Source organism: Trachinotus anak, unplaced genomic scaffold, assembly GCF_046630095.1.
Source record: "Trachinotus anak isolate AG129_WGS33_773 ecotype Australia unplaced genomic scaffold, CSIRO_AGI_Tana_v1 ptg000002l, whole genome shotgun sequence".
NCBI classification, from domain to species: Eukaryota; Metazoa; Chordata; class Actinopteri; order Carangiformes; family Carangidae; genus Trachinotus; species Trachinotus anak.
This window is the reverse complement of record NW_027273853.1, coordinates 8,262,254-8,284,323: the sequence shown is the minus strand read 5'-3', so window position 1 is coordinate 8,284,323 and position 22,070 is coordinate 8,262,254. Positions and strand designations below refer to the sequence as shown.

Below are 22,070 nucleotides of genomic sequence, written 5' to 3'. Positions count from 1 at the left end.
TTGCTGTCCAGAAGTTACAGCATACGCTACTTTCTCCTGAGAGTGTTTCCTTGGTCAGCTGAATCACTACATTGTTTAACCCAGGTTAGTTCCACTGACACTAAGCATCTCTTTTTATAGGCCAGGCCTAGCCGAGCCAGCAAACACAATTAATTATCAAAGTCAGTAGACTGAAATGCCTTGTCTGATTGAGATCCACAACTTAAGCAATTAAAAACACTCCACTGGGGAGGGAAGAATGCTTGCTTTATGAAAAACACTCCACTGGGGAGGGAAGCTCTTGTGTTCAAGCTCAGGCTGATGAGGATGCTTGTCATGACTTGCCTATTATCAAGACACTACACAACAAGTCATGACCATCTTAACAAGTCAATTAGATTAATATTGAGACCTAAAATGTCTTGGGTCAAATAAAAAGAGAGAGAGAGACTATTGCAGTTTTACATTTTGTGTTCCATCAACGTCCACAGGATTCTTTAAGTGAAATGATCCTGCGATTATAACGTTAGCAAGGTAACAACGAGGTATTGTTGCTGTTCTCAAAACCGATCCCATTGCATTGGAAGCAGATGAACTTTTCAGTTTATTTTACACTTGTTTTAAGTCAAATGTTTTGAAACTCTATGTGAGTTTAAAGATTGTTTATTGCTTTTTATTTACCTCTCTGTCAGTAGGCTGCAAACCACTTACACTTCAACTTTTGATAGAAGTGCAAACAATTAGATGGTAATAGCTATAGAATAGTGCTTTCCTGTACATGACAATATCAAATGTTCTAATACTCAAATAGTGGCTAAGAATACAAATAAAACAATAAACTGTTGGTCTAATCATTGTTTTAAATTCCCAAGACACTTACACACTGTGTCATTTGCACCCCTCAAAAATGTTCTTTTTAAAGGAAATGCGAACTTGGAGCGTATTTTTTTGATTCATTTATGACGATGAAGAAAAAAGTAATCTGACGTCAACAGGCTATTTTACCAAAGGCTTTACATAAAAACGTATCAACGTAAGTATGAAGTTACTATTAGTAAACTGGATCAGGCTAAGTAAAACAAAGAGTTGAATTTGTGTTCTTTTCTAGATGGGGCATACACTCGAATCAAGACTAAACTGCCAAATCTTTGAGACAGTTTAGGCAAACATTTTAATACTAGTTGACTATAAAACAGAAGGAAATGCCATCTTACAATCAGAAATTAAGTGAGCTACATATTCATGCCTGTACTTGATATTTCTGTTTTTCTGGCAGATATTTTTGATTTGTTTCATTTAGACAGAATTTTAGGTCTGTTAGCTGTAACCATGGATTCAAGGCATACGGTATGGTGGTGGGTGTAAATTAGATCAGATTACATGAAAATAAAAGTGACAGCATGGCATTAGAGAATGTGGTTGCCTGGAGTATCTGACATATGGAGAGCAACAGCGTGGTGACTGCTCACTTTATCATCCAGGCTGGGATCAGTCAGCGAAGGGGTTTTTTTCCGGATGTATGCAGCATCTGCACGAAGGGTGAAGTAATTAGAGAGCCGGAAGCTCCAACATTACTCAGTACATCTCATGCTCTGCCTATAAATTGGCTATCATGACTGAGGCAAAACAAGATGAGAATTGGAAGATGTTTACTTCCAGGAGTTTTTATAAAGTAGTCAAATCTTAAATGGCATATGTTTTCATCCATTAATTTCACATTTTAGTGATCTTATCTACAGAGGTCTACAGGTCCTGATGGCAAATCTATGCATGTAAAATTATCATACTTTTGATGTCCCTCGTGGAGAGAAATACATTCAAAGTAGACACATGTAGCGCTGAAACAATCAAGCTGATTAATCCACTGACAAAATATCCATTGCTAATTTAAAATGAATCAATACACCATTTATGTAGTAAAAATGCTAACCATTCGCTGGTTCGAGCTTTTTAAACCTGAGTATTTACTGCTTTCTTATGTTTCAGTTGTTGTACACTGAATAACTTTTTAAACTTTTGGACTGAAACTACTGTTGTACTAGTCTACATAGGCTGCAAAATACAATTACATGGTCATCGCATTATTGAGATGAAATCTTTTTTTAAGGAAAAGGTGTGTAAGGATGCATCAGAACTTTATAATTCCTCCATAAAGGAATTGTGTTTTATTATGGCAGTTATTTTGGAAAAAAAAAAAAAAAGACAGATTCTCAAATGATTATATGTCATTTTACAGTTACTGTGGACTTTATGAGCTCCATTTTCAGACACATCTGCACATTTTGAACTCAATTTCACTTTACTTGTTGTTTTCAGTTGCTCTGCTATATTTTATGTGGAGATATTGTGCTTTAAATCCGCTACATTTAATTGATGACATTAATTCATTACTGATTACAATGTAATAATAAAAAAATATGTCAATAGAGGAGGCAAATCTGCCTCTACAAGGAGAGAATATTTTCACCAAATAATATTTCTGTACTTTTAGGTAACATTTTGAATACAGAACTTTTAATTGCAGTGGAGTACTCTTGTGTTTGGGTATTGCCACTTTATTCTTCCACTACTGTTGAAATGCCTCGGAAGACTCAATCCTATTCAACCTTTAGGTCAAGGAATAAAACTTTTATTTATTTATTTATTTTAATGAAACTGTGCAATTCTTTTTGGGACCGCATGGGGTCACTGTTGACACTAAAATGGTAAAACGTTGGACGCAGCCTTCCTCTAAAACTGGCAGTAAAACTAATTTAATCTCCGGAACATAAACCGATGAAATATAACATCACACAGAGTCACACGGCTCAGAGTCAAGCCGTCGTGGCTGTTTCACCGGTCACTAGTTAGTCCCATAACAGCTCTGGATGAGGTCAGACTGGGCCCGCCTCCAACCCCTACGTGTTCCTCTCGCTGGCGCAGGGATCTCTGGGAAACCGAGTCCGCGCTCTAAATAATTCAAGCTCCCATTCCCTTCTCCTCCAACGCTAACAAGATGCCGGCCGTCCATCACAAACTGCTCCTGGAGGAAGCCTTGCAGGACAGTCCTCAGGTAGGCCTGCGGGGGCTATATCACGTCCGCAGACTCCGCCGTCACACGAAAGGCGTAGTGAGCGCTGAAGTTAGCTTGCTCACCCAGGCAGTATCCTGTTCCCGATGTGGTCTGTTTCCACTGGTCGATGACAGCTCTCAGTTGACACATTGTTGTGGGAATCTAATCCTCTTTCAGGAGTGGCTGCGCTCCCCTGTTGTAAACAGTATTGGAGTTTATACAGCGTGTCACAACCATCGGCGTTGTTGGTGTTAGTGTGTTGTATTTACACAAGTCGCGCTCGTCTCAGGGCTTTCCTCTCTCTGCCAGAGCTCATATTCTGGTGCGCATCCAAACTCATATCAGTAAGGAAGATGTCGCGACCACATAGCTCAACCAGGACACACCTGCACGCTTTTCTTTAATTTGCCAGTGTTATTTTCCAGATTTTGAGATCAGAATCAAACTGGGCCTGATTCACATGACGTGGGAGGGGTTTCCATTATCAGACTCCCCTGGAATTAGTCAATAGCCTGCAACAGGGCAGTGGTAGCTGTCCCCAGTGAGCAGCAGATGCTTACAGGTCTGAAACGCAGTATGAAAGTTGTTCACCAGGCCTCTTGCATTGATGTCAGTGGGGGTAAAATGAAATACAGGATAGCCCTTGTTAGTATGCACATCTATTGTAGCCTGTATTTTTTTTGTTGTCTGTTGCATCACCCTTTCCCTAAACATGGCTGACCTCCTTGGTGGTTCTGCTTAAGTGCAGCCCGTGCTGGAGTCTTTCCTGAAATGTCCTTAGGTTATTTGAATTTTTAATAAGAAATGGGCCCCGGTGCTGCCCTGCACTAAAATGTAAAGGGAGAAAAGTTTCTCATGATTTCAGATGACTCACTGTCAGTGTGACAGGACTGTCAGCCACTCTGTGGTGAAAGTCAAGTGGAGTGAGCTGTGAACAAACTTAAGCCAGTGGGTGTGTTCCTCTGTGCCTTGCTGCACCTGTTTATGGAAAAAGAAACCTGCACCCAGACAGGATTTCCTCAGTTTGCATAGCCTCCCTGCAGTAAAATCATTATGTCTTCAGTGTCACTTCAAAGCTGCACTTCAGTAACTGCAGCCACCCTCATTTCTGTCTGTGTGTCTTAACTTCCACCAATGCTCTTATTAATAATTCTCTGTCATGACTTACGGGTTACTGCCAAACCTGGCTCACATTGTTTATGTTTGTTTTTAACTTAGGTCCCATGTGGGTGTGGTGTTTACTATCATTTTGTCCAACAGATGAGTAACAGGAATGTTTGCTACAACAGATTATACTCAGCTCCACCTTAACAGCCATGAGCTAAAAGGCTGTTTTCATTTTTGATTAGTCTGCAGACTATATTCCTGATTATTGGATCAATAGATTTTTTTTTATCAGTTAAATGTCAGAGCACGGTGAAAAATGCTGCTGTAATTTACCACAGCCCAGGATTATGTCTTTCGATTGCTTTGTTTGTCCACCGGAACAGACTCAGATCCTAAGGATATTCAGTCTAATAAAATACATGACAAAACAGAAAACAAACACAGGACCCAGAGAATGTATTTACATGTATGTAAGTCCTGTCTTATGTGAAGATACCTTTATCTTATTCATCAAGCTTTTTGTCTGGCAGACTCGCTCCTTGCTCAGTGTGTTTGAGGAAGATGCTGGGATGCTCACAGACTACACCAACCAGCTACTACAGTCGATGCAGCGGGTGTTTGGAGCTCAGGTACTAAACACAAACACACACACACACACACACACACACACACACACACACACACACACACACACACACACTTTGTCTTCTTTGCTGTGTGTGAGTTTGAACAGGAGCCATTTTATTTGCCTGACTAAAGTTGATTTTAGGTTGAACATTTGCATTATTGAACTACAAGAGAGTATTGTTCTGATTTGCACTGAACCAAAAATGGTGGTGCTGTCTCTCTGGGCTGTTCGACTAGACAAATGCCAAACTAGGATATTAAACAGTCTTTTTTGCAACCTCACACATGCAAACTGAAGAATGAAACTTAATGTACTGAGGGCTCTTATAGAAACAGCTGAGGAAACCTTTGTACGTGGAAGTTCACTCTTGACCTTTAGAAAGAACGTGTGTAACAACAGAATTTTAGTTCGAAGGTGCAGCTTGGAAGCTGAGAAACCGTTTTAACCAGTTTTGTGACTTAACTGACACCTTTTTTTGCCTTTAACCAATTTTTTCCACAATTTCTTCAGTGGGTTAATTTTGCTGTAGATAGTGTCTCATACACCTACACACTCAAATGTTGCAGTCACGATAAATGCTTTTTTTTTTTTTTTGCTTTTTTTTTTTTTTTTGAAGGCATGCACAATTTATGTAACATAACTTCAGACCTTTTCTGAGCCAATAACAGCTCACTGGTAGAGCTGGCATTTATATGACCCATCACCTTTTGTTTTTTTTCTTTTTTCTCAAAGGAATTTTCATTTGAACCATGATTCACCTGTTGTCCTGTCACTTCCTATTATTCCTTCATGATTTACAAGGTCTGAAAAGAGAATGACAAATGTAGAAGCTAAGGACAAAACCCTCATTATCCACCCTGATCATTTAGCATTTTCCCTCAATCTGTTCCCATACAGAGTGAGATGGGATTGGCCACAGAGCAGCTCTCACAGCAACTTCTGGATTATGAAAAAAAGGTAAGTATTGGTACCATCATCAAGGGCGTGATTTCCAGTCAAAGTCCTATTTTTGCCTTTCTCTCTTTTCTTGTTTCAGTGTAACTTTCTCACTGCAGTCCATCTGAGCGTTGTTATCTGAGCTGCCCAGTCACTGTTGTTCAGATAAGGGAAGATAATAATTGACACAAATGATTGATGTGCTTTTCAGAATCACATTCAGTTATTACCATTTGCTCAAAGCAGTGAGCTTGACAAGCTGCAACAAGTAGTTTATCAAGTGTTTTGTGACCATCTTTTGCCCAGAGTTGGCTTCTCGGGCTTCTTACAGGCTGGCCTACTTAAATTAAGGATGTTACAGCCATATGCATTCTGAAAGTAATACCTGCAGACACTACTTAGGGATGAAAAAAAGGTATTGACAGTGTTCTTTTTCAAGTAATATTTATATTATTTACAGTATTCACCTAAAAATACACCCACATTATACAGCAGCCAAGGACAAGACACTACAGCAAAGAACAAAATGCTCTTAATAGTGCAAATAAAACATTTTATAGCATTATCAAAAACTAATATGATTTTAGGCAGGGCTTTTACTTTACATTCAGAGCCTTAGAGTGTCTCTAATTTTTTGTTATCTAATGATTAAAGGTCCCATATTTTATACTTTCATGGTGTTTTGTTCAAAGTTTTGATATCCATAAGAAGATATATTTGTACTGAAATACTGAAACCTATGTCATTATAGTTTCACATTTCCCCTCTAATGCTTCTCTCTGGAGCTCTAGCAAGATCAGGGTTTTTGTTGTTGGTGTGTGAGCCTCTCTTCTGATTGGCTGACTTTTATCTGAGTGATTATGGCCCATTACTGTAGCTTGGTAAAACTCACTGGTAAATGCAAATGGTGCTGTTCAGTCAGTGCTGAGAAGAGCCACAAAAACAGTCAAATTCCCACTAGAATAAAAACCTTTAGCCACTGGTCTCTAATGTCACTATCCTTAGGAAAGCTGTTCAATCATACACTGGCTTCCTGACATCCAACGATTGTGCAGCGTTTCCTTGACATTTCTCTGTCTTGTAGCTGCTCAGTGAAAGAATGATAGTTTTGTGTTGTTAATAAAGTTAAAACAACACGGTGGGTCTTGGTTGGCTGTGCTGGGGGCATGAGGGCAGTGGCTGTATAGTTGTGACATCACAAAGTTATGGACATCCTGACGGCTTGTTTTAAGGAACAGTTTCTGACTACAGGCTGTTTGCATTTCTCTGCAGATTGAGGTTTTTGATACTTTCACAGTGTTTATGTAGCTTCATAACAAAAAAACACAGATCTAATTTGTACAGTATGGGACCTTTAATATGGAACTGTATGTGTAATTTTAATTGTAATTAAATATAATTATTATATACTGCTGAAACCAAACCTATGCCCTTCACCATCAACCTAATCCAACATGTATTCTGATGACATTCTGATTCTTTGAATGCATGTGTCTGTCATTTCTCATCTCTGCATGTGTCTTTGTGAAGCCTCTGTGCATGAGGGAGTCTTGACGTAGAGGTGGTTCCCTGTTAGTAATCTATCATGGGACCTTTTGTTATGTAGCAAACAATAAATTAAGACAGATTAATTGCTGAAGTCAACACAGCAGCTCTATTAAACCATGCTGAAAAAGAAACATATGTGGCTCAGCTGACTGCTGGAATGCATTCTGGATCACAGAGCGGATATCAGATAGAAAAAAAAAATCTGCAATGACCTGTAATAGATGCGCTTTTTAGTACTTTTTAACAAGGCTTAAAACTCAGCATCTTAGAATGGGGTTTATTAGCATCTCTGGACTTGCTCCATAAAAGCGATGTGCCAAATATCCTGGCAGAACAGGGTCATTTTTAACTTCTTAGCCACTAGTATAAGATAGCTCAATGCCACATTATGCTATTTCGTGCTCTAAACTTGTTTCCCCTCCCTCCTTCTCCTGTCCAGAATTTTGCCCTTGGAAAAGGTGATGAAGAGGTAATCACCACGCTGCAGAGCTTCGCCAAAACTGTAGGGGAGGTGAGGCCTGTGTTTGCAGTTTTGTTGTTTAATGTGTGTATATTCATGTGTGTGTGTGTGTGTGTGTGTGCGCACCCACAGCAGAACAGAGGGATGATAAACTACTGCACAGTCAGTAGTTGGTTCTTAATCACGTTACAAAGGATATTGCACCTGCACTCCTGTAGCATGCTGGTGAAAATGACCTCAATTAAAAGACCTTATCCTCCCTGTAAGACCAGAACTGATTGTCTACTGACGCGACGAGGTGGATATGATGCCTATCGCACCGGATAGATGGATGAAGGGAGGCAGCAGTAGGTGGATCGATGGATAGATGAAGGAGGGGTGCGTAGGCTCAGGTATATAGATATAACAGATGGGCTTGTCACTTTCAGCCATGGGGGGCCCGTGAGCCTGCCCAGTCAGCACTCAACAAGATTCAGGACACACACACATATGCTCAGAGGACACAGATTGATTGTTTGTTTGACCTTTACCTCGTCGTGTACACAGGAGAACTCATTTCGTAGTGAGAATTAGGCCTACTACTGCACCTAATCCTGTGAACTTTGGAACTTGCGAAATAATTCAGATTAAAGTGGATGTCAGCTTGTTGAACCGTTGGGAGTGTAGCTGTTGATAAGCATGAGGAATTATTGCAGGGTTTTCTTGTGTGTGCGATATGTGGTCCTGCTTCCAATATCAGAGTGAACAGAAGGTTTTTTTTATCATTATTCTCCTCACCAAGTGTTTCCATTCCACAATATGGGCTTTCTATGATGTAGCAGAGGCATTGTCTGCAGTTATGCACCCATTTCAGTGAAAATGTTACTTTCCATCTTCCTGCAGGAATAACTGGCAGCAAATGTCACTGTGCATATTAAAATAAACCGTAATCCCTCAAGATGTTTGGCGGGGATACGTCTTCTGTTAGCGTCCTTGTGCAGCAACTTGATATTTTCGTGTTATCTGTTTTGTCTCGTCCAGCTGAACTCGCTCCACTCCGAGCTGGCCAACCAGATGGCTGACAGCATGGTCTTCCCCTTGATCCAGTTCCGAGAGAAGGACCTCACAGGTAGGACCACACACACATGCACAAAAGTTATTATCATAATATGTTTCTGGTATATTATTGTTATTATCATTATTGTTATCACAATACATTTGTATATTTGATCTGCATATTGAAGTAAAGGGCTTATTTATTTGAGTAGATAAGTAGAACAAAAATATTTCAGAACAAAGCTACCTATCAAATTAATTATTTAACGACTCTAAAATCCAGTGGATTCATTTTGTACAACCGGACAACTTTAAAAAGCAATAATGCATTTTTTAGATGTAGATCTGTTGTAGATATTGTAACAGGATTTGCTGAACATTGAATTTTGCAGAGATAAGCACACTGAAGGAAATATTCGGCATCGCCACTGATGGTAAGTTCATACTTTTACCAGTTTCAGGAAACAATTACAGCCTGTAGTTACTGTCTGATCCTCACGGCCGTTCTCTCCTCTCCTGCAGAGCATGAGGCAGCTATGGTCAAGTACAGCCGGTTGCCCAAGAAGAAGGAGAATGAGAAGGTAGTGCTGACTGGGAAGTGCTCTCTCAGCTTCACTAATGGAGCTTTTCTCGCATTGATCTGAGGCTGTAAAAGGCATCACGTTGCCGTAATGCTCTGGTAATGCAGTGGGAGTGTTTTTTAAGCATTTGAAATACACAGAGATGGAATTGGATATTGCTCCACTGCCAGGCCTCACCGTCGTAGTGAGACTGTAGCAACACTATGCACTGTAATGGCCACAAAGAAAAGATTCCTCTGCTATTTGCTTCTGTCGAATGTGTCTTCTTGGTCGTACAAGATCATGCGACTGGGTTGTATATTTGTCTGCTTGTGAGAGTAGGAGCATTTTTGCATATCTGCAAGTGTGTGTGTACAGAGCTTGATAGCCTGTGTATGCTGGACACGTGCACATTTATATATTTGCATGTTTAACCCTCTCCTGTCTGGACAGCTGAAGGCAGACTTGGTGAAGGAGGTGGCTTACACCAGAAGGAAGCAGCATCAGGCCTCACTGCAATATTACTGCGCCCTCAATGCCCTGCAGTATCGCAAGAGAGTAGCTATGCTTGAACCCATGTTAGGCTACACACAGGCACAGGTACTGAGCTGTTGACCCACTGACTGACATCATTATCAGTTCAGCACTTAAGGAAGAGAAGTGTTTTCCTCACTGGAACAGATTTAGTTTACGTTTGTGTGTGTATGTGTGTGTATGTGTGTGTATGTGTATGTATGTATACACAACCCATGTATATATACATATATATAACTAATTGACTGTGACAAATTGATTAGTTGATTGACAGGATATATTAGCTAGCTATTATTTCTTTTGAATGTAAATTTCTTCCCTATGTACTGTTTTATCTAAATACCATGGGGTTTTGATTAATTGATCATGTAAATAATTGTTAGTTGCAGCTGTACAAGCGACCAGGTGATTATTTAGAAATTTCTGTCACATTAAATATTTCAAAATATCAAATTAATGACCCACTGTTATCTTTTAACTCTCAGATCAGCTTCTTCAAGAAAGGTATTGAGCTGGTGTCAAAGAAGATGGACAGCTTTCTTTCCTCTGTGTCCAACATGACACAAAGGTAAGCACTCATTAACAGTAATTATCATTATCAGCAGTACTGTTGCTTCTTGTGTATGATCCTAAACCGAAATAATTTTACTGGTATGCTCTGCAAATTTAATGCCTAATCTACTTTCTGAAAGTCAGTTCAGATGGATTCAGCCTCTATTAAAACTTTGTTCCTGTCTAGTATCCAGGCCCAGCTGGACGCGGAGGCGGAGGCCATGCGTGCATCTCAGAGGGAGCTTCTGTCTGTGGAGGACACTGTCTACATGCCAGATAAGGACACTGAGCCTGTCAATCGCACACTTATCCAGAAGGCTGGCTACCTCAACATTAGGAAGTAAGATTAATTACACTCATTATGGCCCTAACTAAAACCCAAGGACACTTTCTGTTCATGTAGCGTTCGTAGCTCGTCAGTATGTTAAGTGGTGTCTTGAGAAGAAAGAAATGTAACAGCAGAGGAACAAGTTTTGAAACTGTCCTCATTTCACATATGTGACATTTCAGGCTTCAGTCTGGCGCAGCAGAAGTTTCTCAAAATATGCACGAACACAGTAAACAATAAATCTGTCACAGCAGACAAGGTGGCTCAGGTAACATGTCGACAGCGTGCGCTGTCAGCTTAATGCAGAGTGGATATATGAGTAGGGAAACTTCCTTAATGGCTGCAGGGGGTAGAACTGCAGCGTAGCCCGCAATGTGATTTAGTGAAATGTCAAAGCTGTCAAACTCTGTCTCTTCCTCATATACATCCAAAGTCTTTGACAAATGTCTGTGACACCAGAGAAAAGGTTTCCTCAGAATGCCATTCTGTTTAATGACACACACTGGCAGCAGCCTCAAACGCTTGTCAGACGGAGCTGAGTCCAGAGAACATTCGCTGTTTCGATTGGTTTCTCAATATTAAGTGTCTGAGTCACTGTGAGCCGTACACTTCGATATTAATGAAAGGAAATTTATTTGGGAATGTTTTTTTTAAACAGAATGTACGAAAAAGAGGATTAACAGAGGAACAATTCAGATGAGTCATAAACATGTAGCTTTATCCTGAAATGAAGTGACTCAGGATTCATTTCCATTGTAGTTTATTTTTATTATTTATTATTATTATTTATTTGTTTATTTATGATAATTTATTTACATAAACTACTGCAGCCAAGACAAATTCAAAACCAAAACAAATTAGCTTTGTAATGATAGCTCTAAAGATCAAATGGGATTGAGGACGACTCAAATAAGATACATAATACCTCTATGATCAAAGGTGTAAAATGTAACATTACTGTAAACAAGTGCATACAACTGTAGTATTTGCTAAAAGACAAAGCCGTTACATTTCTACAGACTAACTGAATGTGACATTTGTGGTTCAACTTTTCATGAATTATTACACTGAGGAATTAGGTTCACTGCGTATAATACATTTTCTATGAATCAGTAATTCCTCAGTGCTATTATCAATGACAGGTAGAGACAGTTTTGTCTGGAACAAAATGATAAATTTACATTAAAAAGATAGCAAGAGCGCAAGAATTGAGCCCTGCATAACTTCACACAGTTTTTGTTTCAGTTTGGTAGATTAGCGTTCATGAACAGAAGCATATTGATAAAGGTCATGAACACAGTTGCATAATCAAAGGTATGTGTCCCAATACCATGAAAATACAACAAATTCAGTAGGATTTTATGATTAATTATAAAAATAGGCTTCAATCAGAAATTCACATCTGTGACTGCACCAGGTAGATTTTTATACTAGGTGATGACATGTTGATGGACATTTTGATGTTAGTGCAAAATCGTTCAAATGTTTAAGCATTTTGTGTGTAACTGTTATCAGACAAGACAGAGAGGCAGTAATGGTGATAATCAAACTGAAATTTCTGGATTTGAGCCGTTATGCATAGTTTTCCATTTTTCATAGGAGGATAAAAGTGTTTTTGGACATATTTGTTGAAACAGCGTCTAAGCAGTTGCCATGGCAGTGGTAACATCTGAGAGCTAGTGTTGCTAGGAGACATCAACTTCTGTACATGCAAAACAAACTGGAGCACGTTGGAACTGATTGTTGATACAGGACAGTTTTGTACATTATCTTCATTTTTTTGGCAATAAAGTTCAGGAGGAAAAATACACAACGTTTTTTCCCTCTCTCCATCATGCTGTTAAGTTTGAGTTTCTGCCAGTTAGATGTTACTTTTCTTTCATTTTCAACATTTTGGGTTTGTTCAACATTACTGCAGAAAAATACATAAAAGTTAAATTTGTTATTTTTGGTATAGTTTTAGCCAAATACACAAACACCAAGGACACACTGTAACAAAAATACATTTTCATTTCAATTCAGCTGTAAAACACTGGCTTCTCAGACTTGAAAAATGCTTTATAGCTGTTGTTAAGTCTTTGAAAATAACATCACAACAGATGACAGTGGTGGACAGCGAGCAGTAGGTGTTTTTGAATTTTCTTCTTATCCAATCTTAATTAAACAAATGTATGTGTATTTTTGTTGTAATATCCTTAACTAATGGGAGAAGGACTAAAGACTTTTTTTGCAGATCTCTATTTTTTCTAACTTCCTTTGTAAACCAGATGTGAGCTAGGAAAAAGATCTCTCGTTTTGTTTTGTTAAATCATATCCTGCAGCACTCATCTTTACCCACTCTTTCTCCTCTGTGCTCCAGTAAAACAGGCCTGGTGACCACAGCCTGGGACCGGCTGTACTTCTTCACCCAGGGGGGGAACCTCATGTGTCAGCCACGCGGGGCGGTGGCAGGCGGCATGGTGCTGGACCTGGACAACAGCTCCGTCATGGCTGTGGAGTGCGAAGACAGACGCTACTGTTTTCAGATAACCTCCCCCTCCGGCAAAACGTACGTGCACTTCTCTGCATATCCGGCAATGAGAGTGACGCACAAATATTTCTGCGATATTGGGTGTATTTTATTTAATTGTCATTGTCCTTGATGCCTCCAGGTCAATGATTCTGCAAGCCGAGAGCAAAAAGGAGTATGAAGAAGTAAGTTCAAACAGCTGTGTTTGATCTTTGTTGTTCTACATCTTCATCCCATAGATATCTGCTGCTACGAGTATCTGTCACAAGACAATGGAGGAGCTGTCGGGACTCATTAGTGAGGTTTTCATGTCTGGTTTTCTTGCTCGGACACATCTGACTGGCCTGTCACAGCTGGTATCAGTCAAGTGATTTCAGGCGGCTCGTGACCAAGGTCTAGAGAAAGTCCTAATGTGGATCTCTTTGTTTCTTTCTCAGTGGATTTGCACAGTGAACAACATCTCCAGACAGATCTACCTGACTGACAACCCAGAGGTAAATTTTTCATTTTCAGCAGACATCTAAGACTACAACCCAACATGAGACGTGTATTTACTTTAATTAGTGCCACACAATATTGGAAACATATTCTTTAAGAGACATAAAAGAGTGATGGCATTGTTCCACTGCTGTCACGTAGACCGCCCTCCCTCTTTCCTGTGAAGTGTCTGTTGTTGCCTTCATTTCTTTTCAATCCCAGAATTCTTCATGTTTGCAGGAGGCCCGGCTCTACAGAAATGTTTATTCTTCAGATTCTCCACAGACAAACAGACCATAGCTGTGTCCAAATATGCTCTCTCTCTCACTCTATCTTATTTATTTTCACTTGGTAGTTTATCATAGAGTAAGTAATAATTAGTGATTTCAGCACTAATCATCAGTTTGTGTTACCGCTGACAGGTGCAGTACCACGTAACTGCAAATTACATGTTTGTCACCTCAGGAGCAAAAGTGCAGCGTTGTAGGATTTTTTTTGCAAACAGTGTTGCACCTGTACACATTATGGAAGCCGCTGTATGTGTTCTGTTATTGGACAGAATTCACACACACATGCTGGCAGCTCATGGAGAATGGTTTCATACACAGTATATCTACTTTATCTTGTTGTTTCACAAATTTGCCCTCATTGTCTCCTTATGTGGGACGACTCCTCATTTGTAAACAAACAAATGTCTGGTTAGAGATCTGTATTCTGTGGCCACTCCTTTGTCTCGTTTCTTCTCCTCGTGACCTGTGGTAATTTGAATGAATCGAACACTGGAGATGTTGTTTCTTCTGAATGCATTAAAACAACTCGGTGTAGAGGGCAAATGTGCCCTTCGGTAAACCCTTGATATATTGATAACAGCCTCTGTAATACAGTGTATGATAGTTTTTGTTTTTTAATTGAAAGAATGGATTATTATAAAATGGATTATTTTATGTTTGAGAATGAATTTTCATTTTACAATCCAACTTAAATGATTGTATCCAAGGACTACTTTGTCAGTTGTTGGAGGTTTTTTTATGCCTCTGCAGTAAGAGAGACTACTTTCGTTTCCATAACAAACCAGGAGAAGTGATGCTGTTTTTGTGGGGTTAATGACAGCGAATAGAACAGAACAAACCCAAGGTTTAGGTGATGTTGAGAACTGGTTGGAGGCATGGTTAAAACTTAGTGATGTTTTCAAATGTTTCAGACATATTTACACACACCTGTGGTTTTATGATCGACTGACCTGCTGATACAGAGATGCTGTAATGTCCCTGTTTGCTTTTGTTAGGCTGTGGCCATTCGTCTGAACCAAACCGCCATCCAGGCAGTCACCCCCATCACCAGCTTTGAGAAGAGACAAGAAGGCTCCCCCAACCCTGACAGGTCAGGCATATCCCCCTCATGAAAGCCTAAGATGCTTAGTTCCACCTCCACAACACTACATACTGTATCCTCCCTTATGTTTTGTAGTGAAATACTCAGGTAGTCGTGGTAGTTATGTCTCTGTAACACTGTGAACAAGATGTCTTTCTCTACATCTATCAGTTCTTGCTGTCTACAGAGATTTGATGACTTAATGTCAGTTTGCTCCAGGAGGGATTGAGGAACAAAATGTCAGCCTGTGATCACTGAGGGTGTTGATCATTTCACTGAAAAGACATTTTGTCTCTTTGATATTGGCTCCTATAACATCTGAGTTCCCCACTATCACTGTTGGTAAGCCACCCTTCAGCTCAGTGGTTCTCAAAGTGGGGTCCAGGTACCCCCAGAGTTCCTTGAGGAGGTTTGTGGGGGTCTGCAGGTAAGTTATTTTCTTTTCTTTTTCTTTTTTTAAGTTATTTTTTGGGGCATTTTGTGCTTTTATTAGATGGGATAATGTAGAGTGACAGGAAATTAGGGGCAAGAGAGGGGAATTACATGCAGCAAAGAGTCAGGCTGGTCAGGAGTCAAACCACAGACTTGTCTGCTCACAGCAAATGTGCTCAAACCACTCAGCTATCAGGTATAATTAATTTATTTCAATTATAATTCCATCCATAAGTAACACAATGTAAGAATGTATGACTATTTTGGTCATGGGTTTCAAACACTTTATGTAATAAAACATCTTAAAGCAAAAATCTTATCAGACGGGTGTTCATGGTCAGTTTCAAGGTCCTTGATGTGAAAAAGTTTGAGAACCTGCTTTAGCTGACGTGAACAAAGAAATGTGTCCGTGTGCCCTCATTCGGTTGTTGAGATGACTGTAGAGTAATCTATGCTAATGTTTTATCTTAGACCTTTATCCGTACTATGTCTACTGTCTGTCTGAGTCTGCAGCCATGCTGGTGGCTCTGTGAGGCTGTAATGCTCATCGTAAAGAACCAAACCCAGCTACAAACTGAGCTCCAAAATTTGTTTTTTGATCTTCAGCAGTCATGGTGACGTACATGTAGTAATTGGCTTGATTAAAGGTCTTTAGCAACCGGTACCAGAAAGGTTTAACATGTTGTAAGAATGAAAGTGTGTATTACATAGTTCATTTGTGTGAAGAAGTGTAAGCGCTAAGTGCTAACCAACTATACATTATGATGCTCCAGTTTTTTGCCATGGATGTATTTATTGTGCAGTCAGATGAACAAGTGTGCATTGTGGTCTGGCAGCAAAGTGGTCCAGCCAGCAACAACATAAAATTTCCTATCATTGGCTTATCACAGTGATAGGACTAAATACGAGAAAAAAAATGAAAGGATTAAAAAAAAAGCTTTTAAAACAATATATAAAGATAAAAAATTATGTATTTAAAATATAAATTTGGACCAGATGGTGGCGCTAGATGAAAAGTCAGCAAAACACCTATGTCAGGAGGATTCATCCCCGAGATCCATCTAGTTGTTCAGTCTGGGAACTTCTGATGAGCAGTGGTTGTTTATTCCTTAAAACTGATAAAACTGATTTTCAGTCTGTCCATCTCATTCCTGCAGAGCGAAGCCGGGAGGTGTACATGCTGCCAGCAGTGGTTCCCAGAAGACAGGGGCTGCTCCTGAGCCAGAGGACCTGATAGTCCCTGGGACGCCCATTCAGTTTGACATCATGCTACCAGCCTCTGAGTTTCAAGACCAGAACAGATCCGGAGGGAGGTGAGGAGGCAACTGGAGCAGGAAGTTTGTGTGGCTGCATGTTTGTGAGAAACAGGGATGAGGTACTAGTGGGTGATGGCGCAAATTCCCTGAAAGTTGGTGTCATAGTGGTTATTACATTATTTCCAGGAAGCTGAATTGTCTGACTCAATGCTGGAGTTTAATTGTTTTGTTGTTTTTTTTTTTTGTGGTGTATGTGCTCACTTCCTGACAGACGCACAAATCCATTTGGAGAAACAGACGATGACTGTTCAACAGAAAGTGACGGTAAACATTTTCCTCATCCAAGTGCAACTTAATGGTCCACTTTCTCTCTCTGTTTCTCCCTCTCTCTCAAGCACTCTTTGAGTTCATTTGAACCTGTTTTATTTGTCTACCTTGAGTTTAATCTCCTACTTGAGTGTTCCCATGGGTCCATGTTTACTGTCTTTGCCTGTTTATGCTGCTGACAGTTATGGTTATGAGCATGACTGATGCTTGGATGTTTTCTGCAGACTCCCTCCTGCAGCAGGTATTCGCCGTGCGCTTCCTGGGCTCCATGGCGGTTCGCTGTGGCGACAATCAGGAGGTGATCTATGAAGCCATGAGGCAGGTGCTGGCTGCCCGAGCCATCCACAACATCTTCAGGACCACCGAGTCCCACCTCATGGTCACCAGCAGCAGCCTCAGGTACAATTTATCACATATTCATGATGTGTTACATGAACACCACCTCTAAGGACAGACAGAGACAACTGATTGGACCTCAGTGTATTAAGATGGTGACACATTCATAAATTTCTGTGCAATATAGATAGAAAATGCCAAAACAACTGCTTCAGTTACTGATGATGTCGGCCAGTAGCTTAACAGGGCCAGTTTGTGTTACGGTATTGCAGGAACAAAAGTATTCCACCTTTTCATAATCATGTACTGAAGGTATGGAGAAGTTATTCTGTGATATTCTTATAATAGTTTTCACATCACACAGCCTCACAGTCTTTTAAACAATAGTTAAATATTGATTTGATTTAGGTTAAAACTGTCTTTACAAATCAGTTTACTACATTGAAACTTTGTCGTAGTCTAGTTTGGACCTTGATAATAAACAGTTATGCAGTGGTGAAATACTGTAGCCTCCCACACGATGCAACACCATAGGGAACCATTGTGTTTAAAACATGTTGTACCGTACAGCTAAACTGTGTTAGTCACAGTGTTGCAGTTAGCTTTTATTTTCTTGTACGCAAGAGGTGGCATTGTGAGAGCCTGACCTATAAAGTCCAACCTGTCTGTAATAGCGTCTCAAGTTGAGGCCTATCACTGCTAGCGGACGCTAAGGGCTGGCTGTAGATAACTCTCTGAAGACGGTGAAGACAGTGAGGAGGGACCTCGGAGCGAGAACCTGCCGAAGCCTCATCAAAGCGTAAACGTGTGCGGCAAAGAACTCTTTTGTACGCTGCTCAGGTTATCCCACAAAAAGCTGTACAGTTGAGCTGCTGTAAAACCCATGAGTGATTGTTCACATTTTGCAAGAAGTTTGTCCTTGTGTGAGCAATCTCCCCAGATAAAAGAGGAGACGCATTCACTCAGACACTGAGGACGAGTCACATTGTTTGAGATTGTGCCAGAAAATCGTTCTGTTCTTGCTCATTGCTAAGGATGATCAGAGAGCCACGGGCTTGCTGACAAAAACAAATCAAACTCAAGGTCTTAGTATCATAATGGTGTTTTTTAATTCTAATATAAAAGTCTGTTTTATCTTCACAATAGGTTGATTGACCCCCAAACTCAAGTTACAAGAATAAGCGTAAGTATCACAAAAGGTATAATTAGTATTTACAAAAGAATCTTTTCTCTTTTTTATTAAGAGGCTTAGTCATGTTCACTGTAATTCAGTGCCCCCCCCCCCCCTCCCCCCTCAACATTCTGCATTTCTCAGTTCCAGCTTGGAGAGGTGTGTCAGTTTGCAGCCCACCAAGAGAACGGGAGGCTGATGGGATTTGTGGTTGAGGGCAGAGACTGGAGCGACGGAGATGAGGAGGGAGAGCCCTCGTTCAGCGCCTTCGTCTTCGAGAGCAACACAGAGGGCGAAAAGGTTGTTACACCCAACACCGCCGTTTTGGCAAGGAGGGAAAACATGGTGACTCACGCACAAGTGGATGTTGAGTTCATCTTTTTGTCTTCATTCACAGATATGTTACACCATCAGCTTGGCGAAGGACATCACAGAAGCCAAGAAGGTAACGCCATCATTTGGAGACATACTGAAAAATGTATTCTGTTAGACAACTGCGATTTTATGTCACTTTATTTGAAAATCAAACCTTTATTGATCTGTAATATGCCATCTTTAGGTTTTTTAGGTTTTAGGTTTTGTGACAACACAAAGTCACAGCTTTAACACAAAATGACTGAAGTGAAAATGAGAAATGTAAATCTGAGAGATAAATGAACACGGCCGTTAGAGGGCGTTGGTCTACAATCTACCTCCCGTAGCCTCCATTGTAAAGGTTACAAAGTAGGTACATTCAAAATTTATTGGCACCCGTTGTGGAATTTAAACACATATACTCAGCTAGACTCAGAAACTCTGTTTTTTTTCTTTTTCTTTTTTCTCCAGGACCCTGAGGCTCTGGCGCAGCTGATGAAGAACATGCCGCTTACCAACGATGGCAAGTTCCTGCTGCTGGAGCCTGAGACGGGTGACATGACCAACGGAGCAGGACAAGAGGACCTGGAGTCTGAGGCCTAGTACAAGTCAGGACGAAAAAAAAGGACCACAGTCACCCAGGAGAGAAGACTTTCCCTGGATGCTTTCATCATGACCCCTCCAAGGCCTAACTGTAACACCCATATTAGAGTGTAGTTCACTCCCACTTACCATGTTACTAGATCTCCATTTTTTTTTCTGTGATAAAAGAAGAAAACTTTGGGTGATGGATGCTCTATTAAATCTACCTTTCTGCGGTCCAGCTGTAGCATGGGTCTTTGGATTTGGAGATTTGTCTTTGTTTTTCCACCACGGTGGGTGGTACTCTCATCAAAAGGGACACTCTATAGGTACTGACTGTGTTTCATTTTCTTCTAATATCCCCAGCCATCTAAGTGAAGGTGGTGAATCATTTGCTTCAGTTTAGGTTTACATTTATTTTAGGTTTACATAGTTTGAAGTCTGTTTGGAGAGTTTATTCCTGTACTCCTGTACACTCGTATGCAAGACTCATGCAACTACTTTTTATTAGTCATGTACAAAAAAAGTTATTGCACTTCCATGGTTTATATCGGTTTAATAACACTTAATTGATACAGAATGCACTAATTGAGAAATTTGAAAGCTTGAAGTCAATGAAGGTCTTAAAAAATAGTTTAAATAACGTTAGTTCCTTTCTTCTGCAGAGCAGTGACTGTTGTGTTGCTTGTTATTATCGTTACTGTGTGTGAGCGTATGTGACTTGAAGCAGTGGAGACGGTGGACGAGCGATTAGACTTAACGTCTTTGCTCTTTCTGCACCATGAGGTTACTCAGACTTGCTATCTTAAGATTTCCCACCAAAACTGAATTAACGTCATTTTTGACAAAGTTCTCCACTGACTGTACAAATCAAGTCTTAAGATGATCTGTATGTCCTGTCCTCCTCGAGCAGCCCAAATATTCTTTAGTACAATTAAAACTTACTTTGAGCTCCATTTCTTGAAAACCTGTGTAAATATGATCTGTCCGCGTGTCTATATGATGTTTAATCAGTCGGCTGCATTAAAAGCTTTCTGAGTCAATATACTAGGCTTGATGCCGTGCATGATTAAATTATGACTCTCCCCCTTTACCTCTGCAGGAGATTCAAACCTCTACACTGAGCACTGAGCTGTAATACTAAAAAAATAAAATAAAAAAAAAAAAAAAATCCACTGAAATGTTACTATAACACATGCAGGCAGATCAGTGGGTTATTACATACTCATTGAAAAGCAATTTGCTCTTTGCTCATACATATGAATGCTAATCAGAAGAGAAAGCACACGTGAAAGCAGTTGATCTGTGAAATTCTTCCTTTCTTTCCTCTCTGGACCCCAGTGCGGTTTCATACCAGTTCAACCTGTCTGAGCTATGACACTAATCCCGGTGGACGGTGAAAGCCTGTGATGCGCTGTGTGAATATGACATGTTTTGTACTGTGTGATTCAGACGAGGTCAAAGCCACGGACTTGACGTTGATCGTGAAAGTTGCATTGTGTTGACCAGTGCGTTTGCTTTTTTCTACTCTTACACCAGAGCTCTTGGCAGAAATCATATTAAGTATAAAATGTTAAACTAGTATAAAGTGTGGATATTTCATGTGATCATGTTGGATTACTCGTGATAATTAAAGGAATAGTTTGACATTTGGGGAAATGCGTTTTTCCTGTCTTACAGGGAGACAGATGAGACGATTGATATATTAACTGTATAGTAGCCAGTTTAAGCAATTCACAGTTAAGAGGATAATTATGTGTGAGATTATTTTTTGACTGCAACCATTAAGAGCCGGTTGCACCAGCAGATGTTTGCCTAGTTGAAATGTACACAACTAAATTAGAGTGGGTTGCAGCACAAAGTTGTTAGAAAAAATATTTACACACAGTAGCTACTAGATGTTACGCCTGTTTAGTCGTTAGCCACTTGAATAATTTGCTTGCTAGAAGATAAAAACGCTACGTGAGGCCTGGTTGCACAAGCTAATTGAAAATGGACTTATTCACCATCAGTGGGTGATACATGACATAACTAAGTTGAGCTGGGTCCAGGAAACTTCTTGTCAGATGTAACTTTTTTGAAGGGATTGGATTTCTGCCGACAGCATCCAGGGGAATGCATATGTAAGCAGAAAGGCATATCAATACTCTAATGCTTTTATGTTATCACAATATCTGTGTGAACTGTGTGATTAGATGGCCTGGGTAGAAACAGTCCAGGACCTGGGCCGACTATCGGGACAGCGCCTGAGAGACTTGGTAGTGAGAATTTTCCCAAAATGTCAAACTTTTCAAGTCATACCTGTTAACCGTTTTTTTCTTTCTGTTGGCTGATGTAAATGCATATTGGCAGGTCTTTTGATGCTATAAAGAAAAATGTGTCCATCTAAAAGACTCTTACCCTCCCTCCTGTGGTGCTGGTTGAGACGCTTCACTCACACTTTTAATAAAACTACAGCACGTGCTTCAAGCTTCGAGAAAAGTATTTGTTTTTTTTCCAGTTTGTCCTTTGATTGATGTCTCAGTTTGTGAAAAGA

General features: G+C 40.1%; 1 protein-coding gene across 1 annotated transcript; it reads left to right on the top strand.

The window, feature by feature from the left end:
- Positions 1–2,874: 2,874 nt before the first annotated feature.
- appl2 (adaptor protein, phosphotyrosine interaction, PH domain and leucine zipper containing 2) lies at positions 2,875–22,001 on the top strand. The gene is made up of 21 exons (XM_071493807.1): positions 2,875–3,031; positions 4,669–4,767; positions 5,664–5,723; positions 7,690–7,761; positions 8,731–8,818; positions 9,138–9,179; positions 9,268–9,326; positions 9,759–9,905; positions 10,325–10,407; positions 10,579–10,731; positions 13,079–13,267; positions 13,371–13,413; positions 13,666–13,722; positions 14,991–15,085; positions 16,666–16,821; positions 17,036–17,088; positions 17,316–17,490; positions 18,574–18,610; positions 18,743–18,898; positions 18,996–19,043; positions 19,424–22,001. Exons 1-21 carry the CDS (start codon positions 2,975–2,977, stop codon positions 19,553–19,555), a joined length of 2,001 nt encoding a protein of 666 aa, XP_071349908.1. The 5' UTR covers positions 2,875–2,974; the 3' UTR covers positions 19,556–22,001.
- The last annotated feature ends 69 nt before the right edge of the window (positions 22,002–22,070 follow it).